The sequence below is a fragment of the Chelon labrosus genome (genome assembly GCF_963514085.1).
Source record: "Chelon labrosus genome assembly, chromosome: 7".
NCBI classification, from domain to species: Eukaryota; Metazoa; Chordata; class Actinopteri; order Mugiliformes; family Mugilidae; genus Chelon; species Chelon labrosus.
This window is the reverse complement of record NC_140343.1, coordinates 15705002-15724890: the sequence shown is the minus strand read 5'-3', so window position 1 is coordinate 15724890 and position 19889 is coordinate 15705002. Positions and strand designations below refer to the sequence as shown.

Genomic DNA, 19889 nt, shown 5'->3' with positions numbered 1-19889 from the left:
TTTGGTGTAGATATATGTGACGTTAACAATAAGTTAATACAAATAAAACTAGAAAACACAACCGTGGGGAATAAACAGAATATAGAAAAAGAAAGGATGTTAATGGTATCAACTGTTCTGTGTTGATTTAAGCATAAGAAGAGAAGCACTGAATCATGCTATCCTATGATACTAGGAAAGGGGCAACACTGAAGACAACTTACAGGAAGACAAGAGCACGTGTAGCCATGTCCTGAGCTCATGTTCATTGAGCAGACACCACCATTATGGCACGGCTTGGACAGGCACAAGTCCACCATGGATTCACAATGACGACCTGAGAAACCACGTGAGGGAGGAGAATATTTTTGTTTTATTATTATTAACAACAGCAGCAACACCTGGCAGTCTCAATTATTAAAAATTAGTAATAGTAATATTCATATTGAGAAAATAGTCTGTTATATCCCTCTAATGTGAATGTACCTGTGTAGCCAAGGCGACAACGGCACTGGTAATCATTGACCAGCTGGACACAGTCAAGGCTGCCAGGAGCATGGCAGGGCCCAGACAGGCATTCGTTGAGATCCCCCTCACAATGTTCTCCTACGAACCCCAGAGGGCAGGAGCATGTGAAACGGCCCACACCATCCACACACTGTCCTCCATTCAGACAGCGAGGTTCCCAGGAACCAGGATTGGGGGCACAGTCATCCACATTGACTTCGCACTGGAGTCCTACACAGCAGCAAATAGATGTATCAAATAAAGTAAGTAAACTGTTTTCAATATAGCACTTTATGTGCTATGAAATGTGATCTTAGAGGCATTCATGAAAATGTTTTATACAATACAGACTCAATGATTTCTGCAAAACCTACTGAAGCAGCAGGGCCTACAGAGGATGGTGTTATTTCACCTTTCCAGTATTTTTAAATGCAAAACAAAGCTCTGTCTAATAGAAGAATTTTTGGATGTTTGAGATGGAGTTCTTAATCCTCCATAATGCAGACTTACCATGTGTTCCATGAGGGCAGGCACAGGTAAAGCGGTTGATGAGGTTGATGCACGTTCCACCATGGAGGCATGGCTTCGAGTGGCATTCATCAACGTCATACTCACAGTTGACCCCCTGGTAGCCTGGTTTACACTGAAACAATAAAGGGACCAAAGTTAGCACATTGTGTGAGAGTATAAAACGACACCAAAACATGCATCTGTACAGAAAAAAAAGCATAAACACACTAAAAGCTGCCAATGTACTTACTATACACTCATATGTTCCCTGATAATCCTTGCATGTAGCTCCATTGCGACAAGGGTTTGACTGGCACTCATCGACCATCTCTTCACAGTAGAAGCCCGTGTATCCGGGCTGGCACTGACACTGATGGGAATTTCCAACATTTACACACCGCCCCGCGTGCTTACACACATACTCCACTTTCACACCTACAGAAATTTGGAAAAGGAGGCATATATGGTTAAAAATGAATGTGAACTTACACTATTAACTATTTCAAGGCTATCATGAACCACAGTCAAATGGTAAATTTGTTTAACTGTAATGCAAAGTTTATCTTGGGGGTGATATAAACAGTAGTTCATTATTAATCTTCATCCAATTATGTGACTCGGCCCATCTTATTTCAAAATGATATGTTGCTTTTTGCCAGAATAACTCTAGTTCCTCACCACTCCTGGCAGCAAAGTCTTGGCAGGAAGTGTTGGGGACGTCGCAGTAAGGTCCCATCCACCCAGGTTGACAGCGGCAGGTCCAGGAAGTTCCTGTCTGAGAGCAGGAACCGTGGATACAGCGCACCTGGTTGCACAAGTTCACATAGTTCTGCAAACGAAATGAAATAAAAGGACAGTCTTAAAGTTGGCTTTAAATACGACATAGACAGAACAAACTGCATCACATTTATCCCTTTGGATGAGGCACCCAACTGAAGTGCTTAGTTTAGTGTGTCTAGACCATATATTACCCTTGCTGTAACACTGAGACAATATACCTGGCAGTTATGTCCATTGAATCCCACGGGACAGGTGCAGCGGTAGGCACCCAGGCCATCAGTGCAGGTGCCTCCGTTCTTACAGGGCTGAGAGTCACATTCGTTCTGTTCGAACTCACAGAATGTCCCATAAAAACCAGGGCGACAGCTGCAGGAAAAGGTGTTGATGTGATCGATGCAAGTCCCATTATTCAGACATGAGCTGGAGGGAAGGAGAAAAAAAACAACAATAAGACATTTCTGAAAACAGAATTTAATGTGTTTTCTCTGTTGTCCAATCATGAAGTTAAATGCAGAGGAACAGAAGTAAAACACAGGTTGTATAGACCATATGTTGAATTAATGGCTCACCTCTCAGTACATTCGAGGACGTTATGTTCACACAGGATTCCGTTAAAACCAGGTCGGCACACGCACACAAAGCTGTTGACGTAGTCCCGGCAGGTGGCACCATTCATGCAGGGCTGGCTGGCGCACTCATCCACCTCGGTCTCACAGCGCACCCCTTCAAAACCCGGGCGACAAACACAGGAGAATTTCCCAACATCGTCCACACAAGAGCCTCCATTCAGGCATGGGTCTGGAGAGGACAGAAAAGAGAGGAGAGAGAGACTTTTAATGACCAAAACATTCACAGTAGTAACTGAATTCTTTAGTTCATTCAAGGTGTCAGTGAACAACTCGCCAGCAGACTGACGGAGCAAAACACAGAGATTCTAAAACCTTCCCTTCCCTTCTCCAATAATAAGGTGACAAATGCAACTGAAGTGAAACTCACTTGGTGAGCAGTCGTCAATGTCGGTCTGACAGTTGTGCCCGCTGTATCCTGGTTGGCATTTACACATGTAGCTCCCTTCTGTGTTAATGCAACGACCGCTATTTTTGCAAGGGCTCTTTAAACACTCATTTACATCTTCGTTGCACCGTGTACCTACACAGATGTAAACAAAGAAACAATTGTTAGCACAGCATCCATGCAGCAGTACAAACAGACTCAGAAAATTTAGAGACACACATACCTTGCCAACCAGCGGGACATCGACAGGTATATGAGGTGTAATCTGCAGTTGGACGGCATACTCCTCCCTTTTCACATGGATGAGAGGCACAAGGAACCTGCTCCACTTCACAGTGTTTACCTATATCGACACACATTTTAATAGTCGTTAAAAAAAAAAAAAAAAAGAGCCTCAGTGACCACAACAAAGTGTGGTATAACATGCTTGTAAGTCAAACAGGATATGGTGAAAATGCATCATCACCAACCTATGAACGGTAGGCTACACTGGCAGGTGTAGCTGTTGACTCCATCTATACAAATGCCGTGGTTTAGACAGGGCCCTGATGCACATTCATCTATGTTTTTCTCACAATTTACACCTAATGAGCAAGAAGAGAAGAAATATTTTACATACATGCGTACATGTGTGAACAATTTCCACATTTAACTAAGCAAATAGGTACGAGCCTCCTATTGGATAATTACTGCATGGGTGATTATCTTTCAGCTGGCAACAAGTTATTTGACCCCAACTGATGCAATGAGTAGCTTCTCATTTCTTAAACAACCATGTCGAAAGACACATCCCGTGGTCGTGGAAAAGATGTTTGAGAAGGGTCAAATCATTGGCATGCATCAAGCAGAGAAAGCATCTAAGGAGATTGGAGAAACTCAAGGGATTGGGACTGAATAGCTGTGCAGCCTTAAGAAAACCACTAATCAGTGAAGCTAATCATTAAAAAAAGGCTTCAATTTACTAGGGGGCATAAAGAAGAAAGCAAAGGAAGAAGGTCATGTGGTCTGATGAGTCCAGATGCCTAGTGCCTACTGTACAAGCCTGTGGGGGCAGTGCTATGATCTGGGGTTGCTGCAGTTGCTCAGGTCTAGGTTCAGCAACATTATGTGCCATAAAGAATGAGATCAGCTGACTACCTGAATACACTGAATGACCAGGTTATTCTATCAATGGATTTTTTCTTCTCTGATGGCACGGGCATATTCCAAGATGACAATGCCTATGTGTGTCCATATATATATATAGACACACACACATATTTATATATTTATAGTGGTAATGTAGATAATACGTGACTATTTATAGTAGTAATCTTACCTCTGAAACCAAGCTGGCACTGACAGGTGTAGCCATTATGTCGGTCTACACAGGTGCCACCATTTTGGCATGGACTTGGCTGGCATTCATCCTTTTCCTGTTCACAGTGATGTCCTACCCAGCCAGCCTCACACTCACAACGGTACCTTGACATGAAGAAAAAGAAAGCCAACGTTCTAAATTTGGTACAGCCAAAAACACGTTTTATGACATCAGTGACCATTGATCGCCAAATCAGTTCATCTTTGAGTGCAAGTGAACGTTCATGCCCCAATAAACGAAAGGTGGGAACGTGCCATGGTTTAAATGTTCCCCCCAGACTGCTCCGTATTAATCCACATTCAAGCATTTCAGTTGATGCATTGCAAACATACAAAATATTTCAGCAACAGTATAAGAATAACATACCCATATTGCTGTTCAATACATTCTCCGTGCACACAAGGCTGAGGAGCACAATGGTCAGTCCCAGAGAGGCACAGAGGGCCGTGGGTGCTGGGTGGGCACAGGCAGTGAAATCCGTTGACCTTGTCCACGCAGGTTCCGCCACTCATACATGGATTTGAGTTACACTCATTTATCTCCACGTCACATTTTAGTCCTGTTCCAAAGCAATTCAAAGGGGAATTGGCATCAAAATCACTTGATTACAGCATTGGTTTCAGTAACAACAGCTTGTAGTACTATAAAAATTACACTGTTATATTACGTCTCACTTTTAATTAGCTGAGATAACTAGCAAACACTGACCTGTATATCCAGGTGAGCACACACATTTGTACTCATTGATGCCATCGTGGCATTCTCCATACTCGCAAGGATTGCTAGCACAGTCATCTTCATTGATCTCACAGTTCGTACCTGAGGTGAAAAAAAACAAACCAAAACACAGACTGAGTAAAAATCAAGTTACAAAGTAGCTCAATAAATAACATCCTGCCCCAACAGTTGAAGTTAATAAAGAGTAGCATTAGGAACAAAATAGATTAAGTCATTACAAATTGTAGACAGTAGCTGACCACCAGGGGGAGTATGACTCCAAATAAAAAGGAATTTAAAGAAGTGACAAAATGTGACCAAACACCAAGACTGTACCTTTAACACAGAAGACGAATTTAACATGTGTGAAGAAACTGATTAACATTAGAGGAGCAATTATTAAAGGGGGAGAGCGAACGACAGAAGAAGCAGGAAAAGAGAACATGACATAGGAAGGCAAAACAGAGAAGCCAGATCAGAGGAGGAAATGAGGGCATGAAACTTGAAAGCAAGAGCTGACAGGGAGATCTGACACCAGTTTTGGTAAAGTGAGTAGAGCACAGACTTCAGTACCAGGCCTCTGGGTGGTACAACGTACTGAACAGAGCCTACTAATCTATACAGCAACAAGGGTTTTCACCGCTCAACCCAGATTTGTAACTGCTACACACACGTACACACACAGGTTGATCTAGACTTAAAAAATGTGGAAACCATGCTGGAAGTCCTCCATGCTGGGGGCTTTAAATGCTGCTCAACTAACACTAAACTTTCAAGAGTTACAAAAATCAGTGTAGAGCACACTCTCTTTAGTACATTAGCAGTATCTTGGCCACTGGTAGTATTTTTAGAAATGCTCATATGTACTTTTCGAATACAAATCTGTAGCACTGAATCCAGGTCACTGTCGGGCAAATGAGGTTATGATTTAAATGATTTTTGTAGAGTGTCAAATACCTGTAGTTCCCTGCGGACAGTTACACTGGTAGGCATTAACCAGGTCAATACAGCGTCCGCGGTTCTGGCAAGGGTTGCTGTGGCACTCCTGGACCTGGATATTACAGATGGAGCCTGTGTATCCCGGACTGCACTCACAGGAGAAGGTGGCGATGCCATCCTTACACACACCATAGTGGCACGGCGCCGGAACACAGTCATCGATGTTAATCTCGCAAAGTAGACCAGCGAAGCCTGGGGGAGAGATTTGTTGTTAGAATAATAACCAGCATCATGGATCAAGTGACGATTACAGCTTATTTCTTGGATCAAAAAGTTTTAATGTTATTTTCTTTTACCTTCAGAACATTCACAATCATATCCATTTGGTCTGTCGATACACTTGGCCCCATTTAAACAAGGCGTGCTGGAACACTCATCTATGTCTATTTGGCACATTTCACCACTGAAGCCTGAAAACAGAACAACATCACAGTAACAAAACTTTAGTGTACAGTCCAACATGTTTTACAGCTGACTCACTGAGGGTGGACTGAGATCTATCAAAAAAATATATAAACAAAGCTTGAGGTCCACCAACCTGCTGGGCACTCGCAGACAAATCGGCTGACCTGGTCCTGACATTTACCCTGGTTCAGACATGGGGAGCTCAAACACTCATTCACCTCAATCTCACAATGAGTCCCCTCAAATCCTGCAGAAATATTAAAAAGAAACAACTTCTTTTACTTCTTGTAATAGTTAGAATAGTTAAAGGACATGGATCCAAATTCAAGAATGAAAAAAACAAACATTATTTAATATTCATATTATTTTTTTATCATGAACTAATGCACTTGTTTCTTTAATTGAAAGAAAATAACATTTATTATCTGTTGCAACCCTTTTACTGAGAGTGAAAGACCAGCACTCGGACAATTTCAAATATTAAACTAGTCATATTAAGCACTGTAAATAATTTCTCAAGAAATTTACCAGGCATGCAAATGCAGGTGTAGTCCCCAATGCGATCCAGACAAGTGCCATCGTTCTGGCAGGGGTTTGAAGCACATTCATTCACATCTTGTTCACAGCGAGGTCCAGCGTAGCCCCTAATACAGTTACAGGTGAAGGAGCCATCAGTGTTCACACACTGCCCACCATGTTCGCAAGGGTTGGTCCCTGATGATGAAGGATAAAGAGGAAAGTTAAAATAAGTAACAGAACAGAAACCTTGTAGAGGTAATTGCGTTTAGAACACGTTGTCTCACCAATACTGCATTCGTCTCTGTCAGTGTTGCAGGTGTTGCCTATATATCCAGGTGGGCAGTTACAGTTGAACATGCCACTAATGGGGTTGGTGTCGCACTGAGATCCCTCTCTGCAGGGTTTACTGATACAGGCGTCATCTTTATGGCAGAGCAAACCTGAAAATGATTAAAAAAAGTCTTCAGAAACCTCGTCTGTGCTGTGGCAAACTGTCCCCAGAAAAGTTCGAATGCAATGACCACAAAACAGAAATATGCAAATTTGTTACGGAGGCCTGTTTTTAAGGTGGGGCTTAATCCAACACACTGAACAGTTGGATCATGCAAAGAATATGTTTTGTAAAGTAATTACTCTAACGAAGATTAAATGGTTAAATTCTGGTTAGACCAGTTCCACACAATTCTTTGTTCTAGATTTTAACATTATATCAGAGGGTAAAGAAAATACAGCCTCAGCATAAAGACAGAAAGAGACCTATTATTCTACTTATTTGATGTTTATCAGATATTCCCGTCTCCCCAAAATCTAAGGAAGTATGGCACTATGATGAAAAGTCAAAACATTTAGGCTTGGTATAGAAATGTGTGTGTGGTTTCACTCTACTAGCCCACCTGTCTTTCCGAAGGGGCAGAGACAGACAAAAGATGCAACACGGTCGATGCATGTGGAGCCTGGGCTGCATGAAGCTGTTGCACAATCATCGATGTTTTCAGAGCAGTCCGGTCCACTCCAACCGTTGACACACACACAAACGTAGCTGCCCATCAGGTTGCTGCAGGTACCTCCGTTCTGGCAAGTATTTGGCTGAAGCCGGCACTCGTCCACGTCTTCTTTACAGTGCTGACCTGTGGAGGGGGAAGAAAATTGAAGATGAGGAAAAACGTTAAATTTAATTATTACTCTGCCTTGTAGCAACCTCATGAGTTGCTGTGAGAGATACAAAACTGTTTAAACATTTGTATGCTTACAATCATGTGTAGACAGATCTTTTTTTGACAACACAGAAAATGCATAGTATAGTAACAATATATAATCCCAGTGAGCATTTTAAAATTTATTTTTAATCCTTTAAATATCTAGCATTACGTTGGCTTTGCATCCCCTGGTTGGCTTAGTGCTACATAAACTCAGACAGGCCCAAGAAGGCTGATGTATGCTTATTTACTTTGTGAACTGAAAGTCTGTGTACTGCAGACAAGTGTGTTAGCAGAGACACACCTTGTGTGGAGCAACGGCCTCAGAAGTATTAGTTCAGACATGGCTACAATGTCTGTAAAATGAAAAGGTGCCAACAATATGCAGCTGAGGTTTTTTTTTTAAATATGAAACCTGATGGAAATATTGTGCAAAATGTTTTAAGACAACTTTTAGCAAAATACACATAAAATCATGCGTCTGCTTTATGTCTTCATCCATAAATCCCTTTCGGACACATTAGGACATCCCTGATATTTTGCATGGATTGTAGGAGATGTAATGGTAATTCTGCAAAGTGTACCACAGTGGTTAAATCAGTACAATAGTGGTCTCACATAAACAAGCTACAACACACACAAATCCCTTACCAGTCCACTCAGGAGGGCACTGACAGTTGTAGGTATTGACTCCATCCATGCAGGTTCCTCCGTTGGCACACTGATGATTTGGACAGTCATCGATGTTGTTCTCACAGTTAGTTCCATTGAAACCTGGCATAAATGTTAGAGATGTCCATTGATTATTTGTTGTTTCAATTATGCGTGCAGTTGGGAAGACAGTCAAACAAATGCATATGCTTCTGTATGAAGTATTACCAGCACATCATGGGGTATGAGCAGCAACTTTGTGTGTGTTTGTGGTGTCTACTTGCTAACTGTAGCAGACCGGCTTTACAGCATGTCTAATACAACACAGCCAGAGGCATCAGACTGTTTGCACCTCAAACAACATAATGTAACAATTCAGAAATATCAAGTTACACTCATTTAGATACCAGTTAGAGTATCAGTCTCTTGCTCCTCTAAATTTCTATCTCTCTTTAGACCTTTCCTGCTTTCCGACTCTCACTTACCAGATAAAAGAAACTGTCTACATCACAGTGTGTGTAGTGACCGGTTCCCTTTTTAAATATCAATGTCAAATATCAATTCGCTTTAATTTTTTTAAAGATATTTAAGAATCTGATCATCCCACCTGGAAGGCAGTGGCATGAGTAGCTGACTTCAGAGCTCTGGTGGCAGGTGCCTCCATTCAGGCATGGTGAAGGGGAGCAAGGGATATAAGAGCTTTCACAGTGTTGACCTGTAAACCCTGGGGCACAGATACACCTGTAGCAAAGACAAAGTTCACACCATGAATTTCACAGAGAACATCTGTCAATTTTCAATAAAACACATGTAGAAAAAAAATAATACAGACGCATTTTTCGCATTTAGTTATTGTAAAAGGAGATTCTCACTTGTAGGAGCCAGGTGTGTTGAAACAGGTGCCCTCATTCTGGCACAGAGATGTGTCTTCACACTCATTTGTGTCATTGAGGCAGCGAGGACCTTTGTAGCCTGGAGGACAAGAACATGTGTAGCTACCACCAGACAGAGAGCTGCACTTTCCCCCATTGGCACAGGGACTAGACAGACAGCTGTCCTCATGCTCACACCGTGGTCCTGGGAAAAGAGGGGAAAAGACTGTTGGAGAACCTGGATACTACCCCACACCTGGATACTTACAGCAATACATTCACAGGTGAATTTCATGTTTTAGACACAAAAGCCAGTCTGGGGAAAAAAATGGAGGTACAAGGTTTTGTAGGAGACTGCAAAAGGCTTGCTTTAGATTAAGGAGCAGAGCCACTTGTGTTGGTTAACAGTGATCATTTCACAGTGCAAGAAAAAAATACAGACCTTGTCTCTCTGGTTGCTCAAGTCTAATTATTACAAAAACCTTTTAGATTCAATAGAAAATTGAGGGCAAATGGTGAGACTGGGCAACCAGGCTTTGGGCAAAGTTGAACAATCTTTTATGAAATTTCTGCCTTTGAACCCACACCAAGAAGCCACTAGCTCCTTACTTCATAACCCAACCTTTTACATAACGGCCTTAAGTGCAACTGAACTGGCATACGATACGTTTAAAATTACATCCCTAAGAGATGACTGAAAAGTATTTTACCTGTCCATCCTCTGGCGCACTCACACTTGTACTTGTCAAGGGAGAGCAGGGTGCAGACACCACGATTGGCACAAGGGTTGTGTGGGTAACACGTGGAGTTCTGGGGAGTTTGGCAATGTTGCCCCGTGTAGCCAAGAGGACAGGTGCAGGTGGCACTGCCTGGTACGGGGACACCAGCTGACATGGACACAGAGCAGTTCCCTCCATTCAGGCAGTAACCAGGTTGACATGGGTCCTTGTGTTGGCAGTACTCACCCAGGAAGCCTGGGGCACACCTGGACACACACACACACACACCAAAACATAGGAATCAAGAGCAGGCAAAGGCATTCCAGTTCAAGGCTAATCGACCCTCAATGCAGACAATACAGAAGAACGATGAGCTGAACAACTAGACTAATATGTATGTGTGCTTGAGAGAGATGCAAACAATCAAAACAATAGAGTGAGTTTCAGTCAGGTGAATATAATGCACCACATCAGACAACAGCTACTGAGAGCACTGGTAAAGTGCTGAAAGTAACATCTGCGATAGTCCTGTAGTACACATACACACGCGCACACACACACATCAAAGAAACAAATGAACCAGCACGGTAAACACTACTGTCTAATACACAGACTTTCCACTGCTTTAATGTGATGTAAACAGCAGTATCTGGGAAACCACATCCTTGAGCACGAGAATTAGCAAAAACTGTGGTTACGCATAAAATAAAACAAAATTCGCTGTTCAGTTATTTTCAACATCAAATGGTAAATTTAGTGTTTTTGTCCCCGGAGCAATGTAAAAATCGCTCACAAAGTGATTCGTGTGCCCAGTAGCTTCTACGTAAACTGAGGAGTTTTTCGTCTATCTGACAACCTTTTGACGTGCTGTTAGGATGCAACAGGAATTGCTAACCCTCATATTACTAAAGGAAGTGCTCTGAACCCAGAGCTGTTGCCCCATAAACCCTGCTAAGAGAAAAGGCAGAAGCTCGGCTTGGTGGGTGGGTTAAACTGAGGTCACTGACGACAAAGGAGAAGCTAAGAAGCAGAAGGATGTGAGGTGGATTTATCTGGAAGTTGTTGACAGAAGCCTGGCAGAAACTAAAAAGAAGTGGAAAGTACCAGCAATAATCTGAGCAAATTAGCAAATGTGTCCACATATGGTAACTCTTCTTAACAACTGGGAGGCGTTCTCAAAAAAATGTATCATGTGTGACTTTAAGAAACACTTGAAAACTTGTGTGTATCTGGTATTCATCGCCACTTTCTATTTCATTTTTCTTTTTTTCAGTCAAGTGATTCAACCACATGTGAAGAAGCATTGCGAGAAAAATTACAAAATTACACAATATGTCCACTAGGAATCTTTTTAGAGACAATGTTCCCTTCGTCACTTTCTATTCCTCTTGTTTTTTTTCTCAGTCCCTCCCACTTTCACTCATCACTTCTCTATGCGTGACTGTATTTGGTCAGAGGTGTTATGTTGTTACTGAACATAAATGCCGTAAGTCAGGTAATTTCCTATGCATGCTATTTGGATCTTTCATCTTTGTGCGTGTGGCACATGGCAGACACGCTGTCTGGGGACCGCGGGCGTAACAACAACCTGCAGCCTTTTAGAGAGGCTTTTAAACCTGCCTCCCAAGAGGGGGCTCAGGTAACACAAAACGAGCGCAAAGATAAGCCGCACCATAACAAACACTGGCAAGTTAATACTTTTCTATCAGTTTCAAATGATTAATTTACAAATAAATATACCTATAGCATGTACAAGCATAAAGGGAAGAACCAAAGATGTGTACTGATGAGACAGTGGGGATAATTTAAAAGTCACATGTTTAAAACTTTTAGTTGTTACTGGTAAACTCCACCCCAAAGCAGCTTGAAGATATTAGGTTGTGAGCGCATGGGAAAGCAGGAGTGCCATGAATCATGCCAAGCGAAAAGTCTCACAGATCAGTCACATCTGTGAAACTTCAGCCTGATATGATGCATGAGTCACCCAAAGTCTTTTCACAGACAACAATTTCCCACTGACTGGTTGACAAATACAATGTAATTTAAATGTACTGGCATGTACACAGACTAAGAAAAAACATCTAATAATAATAACAAGATTATTGAGCAATTCATTATTCAAGTCATTATTTCTATAGTCATTATAGTATTAGATTTATTAATGTCAACAACTGAACTGATCCCAAGATAAAGGACTGTGTGAGCAGCTAAAATATGACAAAACACTACTCCTCTGTGACTTGAGCCCCCATACGTACACACTAAGTTGCTATAGCAGGGTTTCCCATACAATTGGACCTACCAGGATCTAATTTACTCCACCATGGTCTCATAACGAATCGGGACTATTTCTGCACGTTTCAAACAACATTGTGCTTGCGTTGTTTTTTTCCTATTGCTCCTGAAAGCTGCCTCTCCCACACCGGTCACTCACCTGTTTTGTAATTTAACCTCACGGAGAAAACAACACTCATGTAGCATGTGATGGTATTAGTGTGTTAAACAAATAGAAATTTATGTTACAGCGACTTTTTAAAACCCATGGTTGTGCTCTTGATATTTTTCTACACCACGGACGTTTACAATTACTTAAAGAGAGTTGTTCAAAGCCGGAGGAAACGACTCCAGACGTATCGTGAACTAACTTAACTTAAAAAGCACTAGCCAGCAAAGTTAGTTGAAATTCAACAGTTTTATTAAAATATGTTGTACTTTATTTAATCTTACGTACATTTGATTCGTCCATAGAATGCCACGTTTCAACATCACAGCACAGGCTGTTGCTATTTGTCGCTAAATACAATACCCACATTGTTAAAGATGGACTGATACAAACGCATGTTCTTATTTGATGTGCCATACATTGTGTGGTTTTTTTTTGTAAGTAACCGCCAATTATTAGCAACTATTTTGCATAAGGCTGTTGGCCAATGTACGAGTAAAAATAAAAGATTTTAAACTAAGTGACTGTGTAGTCAGTGTTCAATCAGCGGTCTGGTCCCACAACATTTATTTATCGGGTGGGTCTGGATTAGACTTTGAGAGAATATCTTCAACTTCAAAACTAATGAATAATTTGTAGATACGACAGCGATGCGGGGATAGCACAGTTAAATTTGTTTTTTTATGGGTTAGAAAACACTGAAAATCGTCTCAAATTATTAAATTATTCCCAATAACGTCTTATATTTTAACATGGAAAAAAGATATGATGACAGATTAGAGAGGTACTATCTTAAAAAAAAAAAAAAAAAAAAAAAAACTTCATGCATCTTCACCTTAGATGAGACATGGCCACCCTTCCTCCTCCATGTCTCTGTCCCTGAATCAGCATGTCTGTCGCGCAACCCACTACCCACCCCAACACAAACGCACACATAAATACACAAACAGAAAGACGTCCCTCCCGGCTCAGACTCCCCACTCTAAACACAAACACAGCTTGGTCAGGATATCACAACAAGACGGCCGCCTGGGAATGAGGACTGCTCTTTTTTCTCTCTCCGCCCCGTTCTACCAGAGTAATGACATGGCCCTCTGCCCTGTGACATACATCACATTAGCAGGCTGTCACACAAAGAACACCATGTCCAGGTTAATACCAGGTTTACGTTTCACTGGGAACATTCTGCACATTTTCACTGTTAAAACTATGGGAGATGCACATACAAAGATATCTATCGCCATTTAATGAGGTGTAAAACTTAAATACAGGGTAATGTTTAGCTGAATTATTAAGTCTGAGTCATTCGTCCTTTATAAATATTATTGCTGAAAATGGGGCTTCAACTCAACACTATCCATCATCTTTTATTTGCGTCATTGAGATTTTTGTGAAAATTCAAACGTGCTGACAGGAAAGATGCACGATAAGCTCTCTTAAATTCAATCACTTATCTAACCAGCGCTGACAGAACCAAATACTATGGCGTCAGGAACCGATACCCTGTTCTTCAGGTTCCACTGCCAGATAGAGCACTCATTATTAGGCCCCTGGCTGTACCACAAGAGCCTAAAGCAAACAGACAAGGCTGTGCATGATTCACACTATTCTCAGGGAGTGGTGTCTAACATACTGCCACACCAGTCTGTCACTCAGAGCACATACAGCAGCAGCAGAGTGATTCTTCTGATTCATTTTAAAACATTATACAGAACAAAAGCATCTGAACGCAGATTAATGCACACAGACACCTATAAACACACAGCAAGCTCTACTTTCATGAACAACACGGCAGACGGGGGGGGGTTTGCAGCCAAACTCATCTATGGGATTCTTTGTTTTGCTCCATGAGGACTTTTTTTCCCTCCTCTTTTCTCCGTCCTTCTCTTAACTGCGTGTAGTTTCCTGCAGCCCTTCATTCCCTCTCTTTCACTCTCCTCCACCTCTTATTTCTAACCCACTCTTGAGGTGTCAGGTTTCTACAGCTGGTTCACATTAACGCTCCCCCCCCATCTCATGCACACCCCATCATCGTGCTCTCTGTGCTCCTTCACTCCTTCATTCTCATTCTCCTCCTCCTCCTCCTCCTCCTCCTCCTCCTCATGCTGACCTATTTGGGCTGGCTGAGGGGGTTCACTGAGCAGTGATGGGTGGGTCAATTGTCACAAACTCATTTAGTGTTTTCCACCTCCTTCCTAATTCCTACGTCCAGTTATCGCCAACTCTGTTGAGTTTGCTTTCTTTTGTGCTGATTCTCCCCTCCTAGCTCTACAACCCCACCTCTTCCTATTCCCGCCACTCTTTTAGTCTACAAAATGCTTAATAAGTTTCCCCCTGCGGCCCTCATAGAGAAACAGCGTGAGAGAGAAAGAGGGAGAGAATAAACCAGTTCACATTTCAATCCTTGGCATGATTAGAGCATAGGTGTCTATTCCCTGTACTGCGTTCCTCGATGTGCATGTATAGACGTCACGATTCAAGTACAGAACATGTTACTGGCTTTGTGGTTGCTTCTTGCGTTTCCCAGGACACCTAAGCACTGGTGCAGCAAGTTTTTTCTGGATCATTTAAAGTTTGTTTTTAATTAGACTGGAGCAGAGAAAACTAGATCACTGGTAAATGTGTAAATTAAACACGACCTTCAGACATTGTACCACCACGATGAGATGAACTTTCAGAGTGAGGTAAACAGTGATGCCTGCTTGAGAAGTTCCCAAGACTGACGCACAGAAGAAGACGGTCTGTTGTACACTGAAAAATAAAATCCATCTAAACCTAGATGTATAGGCGACAACCCGCCTGCGACAACCCGCAGTTACAGAAAATGAATGAATGAATAAACTTAGATGTTAGATCAAATATGAGTTTGTTAGGAGGATGGCGACAAGGAATCCATTACATAAATAGTTTCATAATTTGGGGTGTATCTTGGCAACATCATTTCTTAGTATGGTTTATTTCCTTCTCGATTCATTGAGAAGAGCGGATGAATCGAAAATAACATCAAACAGAAGTGGGCAGAAGACAGTATGTGACATGTTAAGGTTACACAGGAAAACAAAAGTTAGAGAAACGAGGAGGAAAGATAAAGTGAGGTGGAAGTAATGGCAAGATACGTAATGAGAGAGCGAGACATACCAGAAAGAGAAGGAAACCAGACAGTCAGACTAAAAGCATCAGTGCAGACTGAATAAAGGAGTGCAGAGCAGGGTGGAGTCCACACTACGGGTCATGTGGTAAAATCTTAGGCTGTGTTTAGAAACATACCCAAAAAGACTCATCTGGGCAGCTGTGGCAGAGAGAAGAGAACCCGTCTTGTCTTTGAAAGCTCTTTCTGCCCTTCTCTGTGCGTTGTTCTGTTATTATCCTGTTTCTGTAGTTATTTAAAAGTCAAACCTCCAACAATAGTTAGACTTTTTTATTATTCAAGTAAAGAGACTATGAAACTCACACTGGTCAGCTCTTTTACACCGCAATGCATGTAAGGTGAATGTCTGACTTATGACAAACCTAAGGTTGTTTTGACGCAACAGTGCCACATCAGTGTGTGACAGAGAGCCACTTGCCACCCTACTGCATGTGGGTTTATGGTCTGGTTGCTAAATTCCCCATTGTTTTGAAAGTCAGTCGTCCTCTTTCTGAAAGGGGCCTCCTAGGAGCAGCACTGTGCATTTCACTCCTCATCTTTATGTGATATTTTATCGTGATCCTCAAGAAGAGTCAAATCCCAGTTGCACCTTTCTGACAGCAACGCATGTTACCTTCACATAATTTTTTAGTAAATTGGTATTCGCTCTGAAAAAGTTATTTATCAAGAAAAATGTAAGATATTTGTTGGACTTGGTGTAAAGTTTTTAATACATGAGATTATCTGGCCTTTAAAAATCTGATTACAAATCAATTATCTTCAGACTTATGCTTGTTGCTCAGGCACAGCACTGAACTTCCATAAACCAGTTAATAAAAAGGTAATAAATCAAAATGATGCTTCGTTGCAGTCCTGGGAAGTAACATCTTTGGGCTGTTAAACACACACACACAGAGACTGATCTCCACCATACAACATGCTAACTGAAATAAAGATCTTTCTGCGAGCACGTGAACTTGTCCAAGTCTCAAGGTGCCCCATACACTCCACGCAGAGAGACTACATACACAAACATATACACAAAGAAACTCTTATCATTGTGGTTCCACTCTCAACCGCAACTACAGTGCTGTTAGCCTGACTGTGGGAAGGCGATAAGACTTTGGAGAATAAGAGTGGGAAATCACTGCTGTGGGTTTCAATCTCCAACTCTAGGATTGTTGTCTTTAGTCTGGATCACATGCCTAACAACGTTAAAATCTGCGTGACTGTGTGTGCCTGATAGAGGACCGTGAAGTGGAAGGAGTCAGTGAGGGGGAAAGGACTGGTTTTAAAATACTACTCTCATATCTTTTCTTTTTTTGTCTATTTCTTCCTGCACCTGTCTACTCTGTCCCCACCACCACCTGAAGCTTTGAGAAGAGATGTGGATGTGAAATCACTCCACAGCTGATCTTCAACAAAGCTCTACAAGGCCACGTGTGTGATTGGGAGATTGAGGATGAATTACTGCGATAAACGAAAAATAAATAAAGAATAGCTTTAATAATCATGGAAAGATAAAGACGCTAGGTGAGTTGAGTCCAGAGGCAAGCTAAATCCCTGAAGCAGTGGGAGTGACTGAGGAATGGATGGATGAGTGACAGTTTGATGAAGGAGGCGTAGCATGAGGGAAATTGCACTCCTCTCTCTACTTCTCCCTCGTCTCCCACCCCCTCCCGTCGCTGCTCTCTCATCATCAGTAAGGAGTTGTGCTCCGAGGTATTCCTCCTCAAATTACCTGAAAAGAGACATCCTCTTTTGTTTTGGCCCTTTCTCTTCCTCTGTCTGCCCCGCAGGCTAATTCTACCTGTCAGATCAAACAGGCAGCAGGTCCACACAGCACAGTAACTCTCCCTTCAATCTTTAAGAAAAGCTTGACAAAAAAAAAATATATATATATATATACAGGCAAAAAAGCAGTTTAAGAGAAAATGGGAAAGAAAAAAAAAAGGCATCGAGAGGGAGGGAGAATTAATACGTCGGCACCAGAGCTCAGCAGAAGACAAAGAGTTCTTTAAACAGTATAATGTAGCCTCAATCTTGCTTGGACTGCTCAGGTATTAACTTAGTGAGTCAGACTTCATGTGAATGTCAGGAATCCACAGTGGCAAAAAAAACAAAAAAACAAGTTTCTGTTCTGTTAGCCAATTGTCAGATAATATTTATAAAGCCCTTCTGCAATAATGTGGGTTACAAATAACCTACCAAGCATACTGACATACACAAATCCACACAGACACTTACTCACGACAGGCACCTTTCACACCCAAAGCTGATGGCTTGCAGAGCCACCGGTTAGACGGCTTCTCTGAACCCTACCCTGCAAGGCAGCCAATCCACCTCTCCCATGCACTTCACAACACGTTTCATATTTACAATAAGAAACCTAAGGTTGCTATGTAAAAAGCATTCAAGCCGTTTTCAAATGGTTTTATTGGTAACAATACAACCAATGCAGCTGTATACAAACGCATACCTCATTTCTTCAGTTATACTTCTTAAAAGCTTTCTAACCATAACTCAGATTATATAATTATCTAGAACTGTATTTCACCCATGTTAAGCAGACACATAGTAGCGCTCTGTTTTCCAGTTTTGAGAATGTATGGGAACGCCACAGAAAAGGTACCATGGGCAATTTGAAAAATGACAATGAATAGAAGCTCCTGTTGTTGCTTTGAAGCTTTGTTCTTGCTTCCCACCCTCAGGAGTTTCTGAGGGCTTTGCATTACCCTACCATGAAGTAAGAAATTCACAAGAGAAAACAAGTACATTGCTTGAAGTCTACACTAGAAGAGAGTGTGTGTCTGCAACAAACAGATGTGATGTACAAATGTGGATTTTTTGCATTACAATTTCCTTGTTTCACTTATACTTTAAAGATTAAGTCTCTTATTCTGGATCAGTGGTATCTCAGTGACTCTTTCCCAACAGAGCGATTGCAAAATGTTTCCTATCCGCTATTTCTTCAAATCAGATTTCACAATTTATGCATTTTTCACATTGCACGTAGACTTAAAGTCCGTGTAAAGCAAAAATAAATTTGTGTTATGAGTTTGTCACACCACAGAAACATGTGTCATTGACCACTGAGCCAAATTTGATGGTTAAAAAAATCGCTAAGTATATAAAATTAGATCTCAAAATCATGGAAAAATGAGCACTTCTCTCTGCTGTGAGACGCTGGGGGCGTGTCAGTTAGAGGCGCTGGAGCCACGCCCACGCGGGAGGGGAGCCGCCCCGTGTACTGTACAAGGACGTAACCTACAGTAACAATGGAAGCTAACGTTAGCAGCGTCATCGGACGGCCCCAGCCCTACCATCCAGGAAAGATGCACAAGCGACGACGAGGAGACATGACTGGTTAGCTGACTGGTTAGCTCGTTAGCTAGCTGCAAACTATCGTAAGAGATGCTATCCGAGACTCGAGAGCGAGCGGGAAAACCACCGAAGCGAATGCGCTGAATGTATTTATACCGCTACAGCAGCAGGGGCGGGTTTATGCTAATGAGGGCCGCGTTACGTAACGCGGCCCCACTTACTGACCCGCCCATTAAATCCTGGACACAGAAATCTTGAAAAACTTTCGAGAAGCCGAGCTCCAAAAATAAATTCTAAATGGTTGAATGGCTTTTACATGTTTTGAGGAAATACATTTATGACCTATTTAATGTGTTTAGAAGAAAATGTCAGAATTTGGTTTACACGGACTTTAAATTTGAATGGAGATGATTTGACGAATAGTCCAGCACTAGTCGGTCTATTAATAATAACTATCTGTTAGTCCGTCTGACCGCAGGCATGATCCATGTGACACAATTAGGCTGGTCCAAGCCAAAAGGCCACAGTGACTGTTTACTTACAACCAGCTGCCTTTAATACACCGAGGAGTCTAATAAACGCACATAATTCAATTTTTACACAATGAGCCGTTTGACTAGCAACACAGTGCAGAAAGTCCAAGAAAGCCTGAGTCGAGGCAAGTGTGTGCACATACAGTACGTGTGTAAGGTTGCATGCATGTTGTTCTGGTTTGCCTGTAGACGGCACAAAAATTGAATGACTACTTAATCAGTCTAACAGTGGGC

The 19889-nt window shown here is 41.8% G+C and overlaps 1 protein-coding gene across 1 annotated transcript in view; it reads right to left on the bottom strand.

The window, feature by feature from the left end:
* notch2 (notch receptor 2) overlaps positions 1–19889 on the bottom strand; it is a 41102-nt gene that overhangs the window by 7711 nt on the left and 13502 nt on the right. Inside the window, exons 3-25 of the mRNA XM_084547718.1 lie at positions 10220–10494; positions 9510–9714; positions 9245–9378; positions 8638–8760; positions 7684–7917; positions 7075–7230; positions 6800–6985; positions 6405–6518; positions 6163–6276; positions 5825–6058; positions 4859–4969; positions 4517–4709; positions 4109–4254; positions 3261–3374; positions 3014–3133; positions 2773–2925; positions 2346–2574; positions 1995–2196; positions 1675–1825; positions 1247–1431; positions 997–1129; positions 466–717; positions 204–316 (exon numbers count right to left, since the gene is read on the bottom strand). Coding sequence (XP_084403844.1) covers positions 204–316; positions 466–717; positions 997–1129; positions 1247–1431; positions 1675–1825; positions 1995–2196; positions 2346–2574; positions 2773–2925; positions 3014–3133; positions 3261–3374; positions 4109–4254; positions 4517–4709; positions 4859–4969; positions 5825–6058; positions 6163–6276; positions 6405–6518; positions 6800–6985; positions 7075–7230; positions 7684–7917; positions 8638–8760; positions 9245–9378; positions 9510–9714; positions 10220–10494 — 3877 coding nt within the window. The remainder of the gene's footprint in view (positions 1–203; positions 317–465; positions 718–996; positions 1130–1246; positions 1432–1674; positions 1826–1994; positions 2197–2345; positions 2575–2772; positions 2926–3013; positions 3134–3260; positions 3375–4108; positions 4255–4516; positions 4710–4858; positions 4970–5824; positions 6059–6162; positions 6277–6404; positions 6519–6799; positions 6986–7074; positions 7231–7683; positions 7918–8637; positions 8761–9244; positions 9379–9509; positions 9715–10219; positions 10495–19889) is intronic.